The following is a 10,944-nucleotide window of genomic DNA, read 5'->3' on the forward strand; positions in this document are numbered from 1 at the left end:
AACTGGGCAAAGGAGATGGGCAGGATCGAAATGGTCATAAAGGTGGGATAAGGAGGTAAGGGAAAAAGGAAGGAAGAACTACCCTCTTAAGCAGCTAAAGTATTGGCCATAAAGAAATGTTCAAGAAACAGGATAGCATAGAAACAAAAAAATGTGGCAAACACCCAACGAGAACACATCAGAACAATGTTTGCACACCAATAACAGCAGAAACAGGGACTGCAAGGAAAGATACTTTAAAGAACACAAAAACAAAAGGTCCAATGGAGGAAGGGGGAAACGTGGAGGACCACATAGTTGTGCTAATCCAGAATGGAAGCAGAGCAGGGAGGATAAGAAAATGAAAAAATTAAACAACATGGATAAGACTAGCAACAGGAAAAAGTGGCAGATAGCACCTGACCAATCCAGACTGAGAGCACTGAGTGCTCCCGTCAGAGGATGAAGAACAGGAGATCAAAATCGGGGAAGTGGTGTATTGAGAAGAGTGGAAAAAGGTACAAATATGGGACACCCCATACAGCACACAAAACTCGAAAAATGGATAGATCCAAAGACCAAACCACAGTGAAATCCTGTTGGGATAACCAGATCTGTGACAGCAATGGGCCTATCACAGAAGATCCAATGTGTGAAAACAGAAGTCTGTTGACCAATTGCCTCTTGCCCAGTGATGTACTAGACTACCATAGAAACATTGGAGTAAACCATCATCAATTGGCCCTAGAATCCTGCAGGAAGTGAGGAAAGCCTGACTAACAGCAAGAAGTTCCAAAATTGATACAGAGAGAGGATTCAGAAAAAGACCATCATCTCAAAACACCTGAATGTAGAGATACACTCCACAACTGGAAAGGGAAGCACCCAAAAAAGGTGACATTCTGAATGAAGAGAAGGAAGAGGAACACCCATGGTAGTATTGTTCTGATCCAACCACCAATTGAAGCTGGTCTGTAAGGGAGAGAGAAGAGTAAGAGGGGCATATAAGTGGTCCCAAACAAGGATCTATTGGTCTATCAGAACCCACTGACACTAACTCATGAGGGCATGACCAAGAGGAATGGGGCTTTGAGAGAAGCCAATGTCCCCAAAAGAGAGAGAGAACCTCTCATACTGTAGGAGAAAAAGAGGACGTGAAGCTGCATATGAGACATTTCATAGCTCACAACTAAAGTGGAGCATGTAGGGACCAATGGAGGAGGGAGTGGAAAAATACCTAGAGACGAACGAGAAAAATTGTGTGGGTGTGAGAAAAACTGCTTCACTTTGATAAACCAACACACCATGATAGTGTCTTTGAGAAAACCAATGATGCAGGACTGAATCGTCTTGTGAGGAGGCAAAAATCCGTAGAAATGTCGAAATGAAGGACCTGGAATGAATCAGATGAGCAAAAAAACGAGAAGTGAAGGAGAAAGGAAGGTTTATTTGGTTTGTTATGAATTTCGTGCTAAGCTACATGAGCATCCCTAATTTAACAGTGTAAGACTAGAGGGAAGGCAGCTTGTCATCACCACCCACCTAAACTCTTGGGCTACTCTTTTACAAATGAATAGTGAGATTGACCACCACATTATAACGCCCCCACGTCTAAAATGGCAAGCATATTAGTGTGACGGGGATATGAACCCACAACCCACAGATTGCGAGTCAAGTGCCTTAACCACCTGGCCATCCCGGGCCACCACTAAGGGAGAAGTGACACCAATGCTTTGAGTCCAAATAGTGAAGATGAAACGATGATAGTTAAAAGCATGATCATCTACAGTATGTAGGGGTCAAGACATACCGACCCCTAAAAACAAATGCTCCCATAAACGACTCACATGAATCCCAATATACAGAGAAGGAGGAAAGACTAAAATAATGACCCAAAGGCTAGACCCAGAGAAAAACAGGGGTGGAACATACGAAATGGGAGATAAGGACAGAACATAACATACCTGAATAATCAAATCCACCAAAGGACACGAGGCTGAAAGCTGATAGGCATATTCAGGAAACTTCCTGATCACTAAAAGCCATGAGAGGATAATCATCAGTTTGTTGTATGAAACTGGTCAATTCCCATTGGACCAAAATCGTCACTTCACTGGCCGAGAATCGTGGTTCCAACCCTTTGGATGTGGTGCATAATTACGTTGCAGCTGATGTAGTTGTGACCACTTGAAACTGTGAGTGCATACCTCACGGACGTGAAAGAAGAGAGAAGATATATAAAATTATTCATAACTCTCCATTAAAGAAAGAAAACAGTAAAGAACAGTAATTAAAGTAGAAAAATTAAGAAAGTAAAAACTTGTGGATAAGTGAATCAAACCACAAGCGAAAATACGTCTGTCTATTCAATAAGACTTGCATCCTAACTCCATCAGAAGTAGATCTCTGCTTTAGTAAAAGCTACTAATGATGAGGCAATCTTCAAAGAAACTGTAGACTTTTGATAAGGTCACAGGTTGAGGCCAATCTCACATCACTGCTATTTAAGCATAATCCATGAAAATTCCTTTTCTACCCACAATATGAATGAAAAATTCCACTTTGAACATGAATGTAAATTTTTGAGGTATTAATTTAGTTTCAAGCCTGCCTTTTTTCACAACTGGAATACCCTTTTCAGTGACACAGCTACAAACTCAAATGTGCAACCAAACACTAAAATGTTTTTGACATAGATAAAAAACTTCTCCCCTTGAGACCTCTTCAGTTTAATCTCTATTAACCTCTAAAAATTGGGGTGCACTACACAGGCTGAATGTCAAGGAACAAAACTTATACAACCATTTCTCATGCTGAAAGAAGTCTTTGATCTATATCTCCTCTCTTCCATCAGTTTTGTTTGACAGTATCCAAATGTTAGATCTAATGTATTGACTCACTGTTTGCAGTAATGGGAAATTGCCAACATGAGTTATCATCCTGACCAGCCTAAAATCAACACAAATCTTGGTACTGTTTTTTATTCCATTAAATTAACCACTACTAAAGACAAGCAACCACACTCTGTAGGATGTATTATAACATTCTTTAACATCTGCTGTTCTTCAACAATGACTACATTCCTAGTGCTCCCAGGACTACTGCATGGTGGTTGTTGAATCAGATATGAACCTCATGTATCTATATGTTGCTATGTGAATGTTACATAACCCAATCTCCTTCAGTTCCACAAATAATCAGAATATTCTGCCAGTAAGTCACTGAGTTGCTGCTACTGCACTGAGTTTAGACTGTCTGCACAATCCTGAAATAGTAACATCACAGGTATTGGTAATTGTGTATTTGTTTTTGGATATGGTGTAATGGATACAACACTAGCATTGGTTACTTCCCATTGCTTTCTGTGCTAATCACCATTTCAGCATGCAGCTAAATAACCAATCATCCATAATTGCAGAACAACACCAGGACTCCACCCCCACCCCCCCCACCCCCAAGACAGATAACCACTTGAGCTAATGCTTCTTTCTGGACAAGAAAAAGCATGGGGTTCTACAATACAACTATGTTACATGGTACCAACACACTAGACTTTATCCACAGTAAATCACAGAACACCATATGTGTACTGTGACTTCCTCTTCCACATAAACACTTGCAACCCACTGTTCCTGGTTTTTATCTGGCCAGAATCAGATAACTCTTCCAAGGAACATCAGATCACTAGTTGCACAATGAAAATTAACAGATAATTAAAGCTGGGTGATTAGTCGAATTTGATAATAGATTAATCATTGGGCTCATTAATACATTCAACTAAATGATTATTATCACAAGTCTTGGATAAGATGAATAGGTGAAAATAGCAACACTGGAAATACTAATTTCAATTACTTGGTTATTTTCAAGAGTAGTGACATTAATTATTTGACTTAACAACCTTGAATTAATCAAAAGTAATATAAAGAAATTATAATGCCAATATTTCAATTATTTTGATAGTTGAAATAATAACAATAATAAATGAAAACACTTAATTTCAATTAGTGGATTATTTTTTTGTAACACTAATAAACATTATCAATTAATCAAGTTAATCACTCAGTTATACCAATAAGTTCTGCAGTACATCCATCCCAAGGATACCAATGACAGATCCAAGATTGGGCACAACTACCTTAATCCTTTACAAAGTCAGACATAACTTATACATTCACATTTAGTTTATACCCCTTCACCAAAACGAAGTTTGTGTCTACTGATCCAGGTAGTGGGATTTGCTTGAAATCCCTGATTATATTATATATTAACCAGAAACTTCATCTCTTGCCCTTCTACTCCAATAGGCACATACCAAAACCTACCCAGCCCACTATTTTCTGGGCTGACCATCACACGTTTTGGTGCAAGTTATTCATTGCACATTCCAAGTCAGAGGCTAGGCCTGGCTTGTGCTTCACTAGTTTTCTGGAGCTGTAGCAGTAGTATTCACTGCTTTCTGAGTCATCAGTCAATACCAATAACCTTGATTACCTTATTGCTCTGTAAGGCATGGTCAGTATACTAATGCTTCACAGGCAAAGCAAGAGCTTTGCTCCTCTCTTTCAGGTAGAGGCCTCTGTAGCATAAGTTGCAGCCTGCAAACTATGAGAGGCCCAAGTGTAGGGTTGGTTGACCCTTCACTTTGCTCGAACCTTGCAATACATGGGTGCCTTGTTAGAGCAGTCTTTCTATCTTCATACACACTGTCACAGAAACTGCCTCCATACAAGTAAGAATATCATCTGCATAAATGATCAGGTTTTTCAGTGTACCCCTCTTCTGAAACTTGACCCAGTCTGATGGATGGCTATTTTCCATTGGGTCCAACCTCTGGTATAACTCAGTAATGACTATCTTTTAATCCCACAGTTGCTCCATGCTCAAGTGTTTGATAAAGAGTCTAGGGCTAGGTCATCTAAACTAAAGACAAGGTGTTGCACAGCTTGCCTGGAGACCAGCTGTTCCAAGAAGGTACCTGCTTGCAATGATCCTGGAAATGGTCTAAGTCGTCTTTTACTGTACCCATGAATATTAGGGAGTGATCTGCTTTGCATCATTCTTGAGGAATCATGATCATGGCACAGCATCCTAGACACTCTCTGACTTGGACTTTTGTCCAAGTGGTCAATCCCTAGTTCAGAGCTGCAGAACAATGACTTGTCATCAGATAGGCTCATCAATGTTCCATGGTTCACGTAGTTCACATTTTGTGCCCACAGTCTCATCTGTTGGCAGATGTCCAACAATGGTATCTCCAGTCTCTTCTTGATGTTCTTTGGTGGCTTCAACTAGAATTGGGTTTGGATTATTCTGAATGGCAAAGGTCTGGGAATCCTATATAGATTATTGCACTTGGTCTCAGACTCACCAGACTCCACCACTGCAACAATCCTCAGTCGTCTGTTCTTCCGTCCCTTCAGTGACCAAATGTTCCTCTTGCTTGTAAGTTTTTTCCAGTTGTGGAAAATGCCATTTCATAGATATCAAGCCTTTTTAAATTATATCACTGTAAAGTAAGAATGAAGGGCAATAAAGACGTCAGCAGAAAATAGTTAACTCCACAATAAAATATCTATTGGTCACTGCACCAAAATTTCCTCTTTCCTATCCATTCTGTGATATATTCAGGTAAAACTGAGTTAATCTTAGAGCAATGGGATAAGTTCACTTAATAACAGAAGGTTCTCAAAGATATTTATTATGAAGCAGTACTCAACCTCTAAGTAACTGAGTTTGTGAAAGAGAGAGACTAGATGCAATGTAAAGTACAGGTAAACAATACATTATCACAAACATAGTGCGTATACTTACCTTATAGGCATGGGGCAGTCACTTCCACTAGATTAGTTACATTCAACTGATCTGAGCCAAATTCCCCTACCAGACTGTTTAAACTCAACATTGCTTATGTTGAAAACAACATCAGATTCACCTAGAGCAACTAGTGTTACCCATATGACTGGCAATTCCACCAGATACCACCTGAAATACCATTAAAGGACATTGCTGTCTACATTCATACAACATTACAGCTGTGACTCCATGGGCAGAAAAGGTGCGACTTCTAAAGAATGACAAGGAACAAAGACAGCTAGAATAACATCAATTTAACGACTTTCTTGACCACATGTTAAACGTGTTCATATACAGAATAAATTATAAATTCAGAATAATACCATACTGAAATATGAAAAAAAAGTAGAAATGCATTGTATATTTATTCTCATTACTCTTTGGAATTCCTACAATGTACAACTAGATCTATTTGCTTTTCACATGTGTGTGGATAATTTTGTAAAGCCTAATATATTCATATTCGACAATATTTTGTGAACATGGACTTACTACTTGTCATAAGACAACACTGCATATTAAAAACAACACTATTCTATAAATATGTCACTTACCAATTATCTCTCTATCACTAGTTTAGCTTCACTTGGAATAGTGTGCATAATTCTGATGTTCTAACTTAGGAAAGAATATTAACTTACTGGAAAGGGTTTAGAGGACAGCTACTAGAATGATTCCAGGGATGGAAGAATTATCCTACAGGGACAAGTTAAGATCTTTTAGCTTATTTTCTCTTGATAAAAGATGGGTAAGAGGTAATCTTATAGAAGTTTACAAGATCATCCTGGAAATTGATAAGATAAATGCTTCTGATTTCTTTGTGATGTATTCTAAGAACATAATTTAAGGCATAGAAAAGACAAGCTAGGCTCTAGTTAAGACAGCTTTAGTTTTCTAACAGGGTGATTGACTTATGGAATCAACTGCCAACCTGCCATCAGCAGGGGTGGAGGCCAGCATTTAAGAGTTTAAGAACATTTCCTAAGGGAGAATGTGCAAGGACAGTCTTTAAGGACTAAATGATATTACTATGCATAATAGATATACATGTAACAGGACTTTTATGTACTACTGTACCAACTAAAAAAACAACAATGTAAGAAACAGAATTACAAATGTTAAAAAAATTATTACCTTTGTGATTGATACAATCCTCCTTGTCCAAAACCAAGATGATCATTAGCAGAATCAATTAGCCTCTTTAACACAAATAAACATTCACGAAAAGTAGAGAAGAATGGATGATGACTTATTATACATAATGATGTGAGTGAGTGAGTTCTCAATCGTTTCTTCCTCTGACTCTGTCGATAAAAATTCTGTTGTTCCATATCAGAATCATTAAGATTTGTAGTAGTCCCTGATGCTTGATCACTAAAAGCTGAGTCTGAGCCTCCATCCTGATATGATGAAAAATCTTGCTCAGTTCCAAAACTCCGCTGTGTTTCTTTCTGGTAAAGCTTTTCTACAGGTTGTTCTCTTTCTATTCGTCTAAAAAAATTAACACATATACCATAGCGAATTTTACTGGTATCCTTTTCAGTTAAAGCAAAAACAAAAGAATTTGATTCTCGTAGGCTAATTTTCTTTGGTCCAACACTGACACACCCTTCAGGCTGGCAAAAAAATACCATATCTCGAGGTAAAGGAAAATCTTGGTGATATTCACGAGGATAACATCGAACTAACTCTGGTGATTGCACACTTTGTGTAGGATTAATCTTACGAGCACCAATAATTACTACATAGTCCAACAAACGTGGACAAAAATACTTTGTCAGTGCATCAGACATATTTTGATACACTATAATTATATACTTATGATGAGCCTAATTTCACATTGTTAATTATCTGAATATCAAGGGTCTTTTAAAACTTCCTGATGATATCACAATGCCAAAAGTTTTGATTACTTTAGCCCATATTGGTAATGTTTTCATCCTGTGTTCATAAATTCTTTCTAAAAAAGTGAAAAAGTAATAAAACTATTAATTTCTAACAAAAAAGTTAGATATCTTTTAGACACATCACATGTATAACATGACTATATAAATAATGAATTTACTCATATATTGTAATTAATAAAATACACTATAATTCTTATATAATTCTATAAGCCAAAACCAAAACCTAAAAAAAACTTTTCAATTGAAAGCCATAGGATTACACTAACAGTTAAACAATCCTAAGATAATTTATTTATTACACTAGCGACACATAGCATACATTGTCTGGTCATTTATAATTATTACTACAAACATAATTACAAAATTTACATTTTTGTTGCTAAACATAGCTGTTAATCTGTTTTTAACTTCTTTTCACAGAATACACAATAAAAGAAACCTTTCCTCACCTAGTCTAAAAAAAGATCAATTTAATTTATTCTCAAAATAGAAATGTTTTAACAATTAAACATGTATTTAAACCATAATAACTATTGTGTCAATTGTCTTAATTTGATGTGAAATCAAACTGAAGATTACGATAAACAAAAATGTAAAGGAAAATCCTATAAAATTTCAAATGAGAACCAAACATTCTAAAGACTAAACCTGTAAGAAACAAATTTACATCTTCCATTCAAAACAAAAACTTACCAAATTTAAATATTGCATTTCAAACCTAAGTTATGACTGAAATTACATTATAATGAGGCAATGCAGTGAGAAGTAAAGTTCACAAGTCTTTCTAACCACATTGTAGAGAATCCAACACTCCACATGAATAAAAATTTAATATTGAGAATGATATAAAAAGTCCAAGATGATCATACAACTATTGGAAAGATGAAGGCAAGTATTATGGAAATGTTCCAGAAGAGCAAAATAAACAAATAAGAAAGTCTGCCAAAAAATGTTTTGAACAAATGCATATGATTTTTCAAGTTAATATAAATGGAAATCAGAATGTTAACTGGTCAATGTTTTTTCTAATCACAATAAAAATTGCATCAGAATTTAGTGACATAACTTGTAAAAAACATTAATGTGAACTTAACAACTTGAGAATATTGTGATTTGTAGAGAAGTGTAAGAACAAAAACTGACAATTTATGACCGACTAGCCAGTTCCATCATTATCATTCTTGTACACATTTTCAATTCAATAGATATGGAATAAATATGTTCTCATACAGTACAGTAAATATCTCAACCAACATATACCCCTAAAGGCAACTGTTTATGTATTAAAATTGGTAATACTATATTAATACATAAAGTAACTAATTAATAATTAATATAATTCTTTGATTAAAGCAAGTTCTCAGAACTTGCAAACAAATGCCATTGAAAACCAATTTAATTTTTTTGTTAATTTATGAGACAACCTGAGTGAAAGCTTCCATTACTTAGCTAATCATTATAGAAACCTATAATCAAATCATTTGCCTATAAAACCCCAAAAAATGTCTCAAAAGCCCATAACCTATTTTTTGCATAGCACATAAGTTACAACGTAAATAACCAATAATACCTCCAAGTTATGTAAAAACTTGGACTGCTATGATTCTTGTTTTCATCTAGATGGCTTCAATAAGCAACAAGCCTCAAATCTAAATTTTATAAATGTACATATTTTAGCCCATAGCATTTTAAGAGCTGTTGAAATTTATTTTGAACTAGCCATTTTTTTATCCAGTGAGCCAACTTATTCCCCTACCTACGGAGATCATTTTTTAAACAAATCTTTTGTGAGTGGCATCCTGTCAAATGTTTTCTAAAAATCAAGATATAACACACCTCATCTACATAAGCAGTAACCTCTTGAAAGATTTTCTCCTACTGAAATCATGCTGATTATTCAACAACATTTTAAACTTTGTTAAATTACACAGGCCTGAGAATTTAAATTTTATAAAAGTTGTTTTGGTTTTAATAACGGATTTTCCATATTTCAGCTACCCAGATTTCGAAAATAATATTCCTTTTTTTCTAGCACCTAAGGATTTTTTACAAACCAGGAAGAAAAAATTACTTAGATCAAATTATTATTTCGTTTACCACAATGAACATTTTTTATTATTATGTTTGTTAACAAAAATACAAACAAACAGAAGAAAAAGGAAGAACATTGATGTCAAACGAATATGCATTCTCATTCATCATGATTTTTTTGTGAAATCTACGTCTTTTAGTCTCAAAACTACGTGTTGTGGCCTTTCTTTTATGTATTGCGTTATGACGTTTTCTGAAAAATTTGTACGTGACGGAGAAAAATGGAATCATTTTCGGATTCAGCGTACAGGAATTACTGTAGAACATGTACAAATTTCAAGACAGTAAAACCATCGCAGGCCTGTGTTATTTTGAAAAACATCAATTATAACTTTCAAAAACTTTTCCCACTGCTGATGTTAGGCTAACAGGTATTATAACTACTATTATTTTTTTTCCATCTCCTTTGGGCCCGGCATGGTCAGGTGGTTAGGTCGCTCGACTCGCAATCTGCGGGTTCGAATCCCTGTCACACCAAACATGCTCGCCCCTTTCAGCCGTGGGGGCGTTATAAAGTGATGATTAATCCTACTATTCATTGTTAAAAGAGTAGCCCAAGAGTTGGCGGTGGGTGGTAATGACTAGCTGCCGTCCCTCTAGTCTTATACTGGTAAATTAGGGAAGGCTAGCGCAGATAGCCCTCGTGTAGCTTTGCGCGAAATTCAAAACAAACAAACAACCTCCTTTGATAAAGAGGAGTAACATAAGCCATCTTCCAATCTTCTGGCACTTGCCCATTTATCCAAGGACTTTTTAAATATTTGTAGCAAGTGACTCAAATATCCAATTCTTAATCTCTTTCGAAGCCATTGGGAAAATATTATTTGGTCCAGGAAGTTTGGAAACACCTTCATGACCTGAGTGTAAGAATGTTTTGCATCCGAAAAGTGACCAGTTTTGCTAGAATCACATTATCTACATAACACCAAACAATGTCAAAATTTAGTTCTTATAGATGTCATTTCACCGCGACTTTATATCTCTGTGACTTTCACATAACTTAATGATTTACATAACCAAAATAGTTTCATAACGCATTCAATCTTCTGTATATACGTACTGTTGCGTCAGCGAAGTCACATGACTAGTGTCACGCCACGGTTCAAGAACT

The 10,944-nt window shown here is 36.0% G+C and overlaps 1 protein-coding gene across 5 annotated transcripts in view; it reads right to left on the minus strand.

Moving 5' to 3' along the window:
- The window catches only part of LOC106462627 (MAP kinase-activating death domain protein-like), a 100,087-nt gene that overhangs the window by 67,903 nt on the left and 21,240 nt on the right, over positions 1 to 10,944 (minus strand). For all 5 annotated transcript variants that reach the window (XM_022389948.1, XM_022389946.1, XM_022389947.1 and 2 more), the window contains exon 2: positions 6,970 to 7,795. In XM_022389948.1, coding sequence (XP_022245656.1) covers positions 6,970 to 7,628 — 659 coding nt within the window. In that variant the 5' untranslated portion in view covers positions 7,629 to 7,795. The remainder of the gene's footprint in view (positions 1 to 6,969; positions 7,796 to 10,944) is intronic.

Source organism: Limulus polyphemus, unplaced genomic scaffold (assembly GCF_000517525.1).
Source record: "Limulus polyphemus unplaced genomic scaffold, Limulus_polyphemus-2.1.2 Scaffold1213, whole genome shotgun sequence".
Classification (NCBI taxonomy): domain Eukaryota; kingdom Metazoa; phylum Arthropoda; class Merostomata; order Xiphosura; family Limulidae; genus Limulus; species Limulus polyphemus.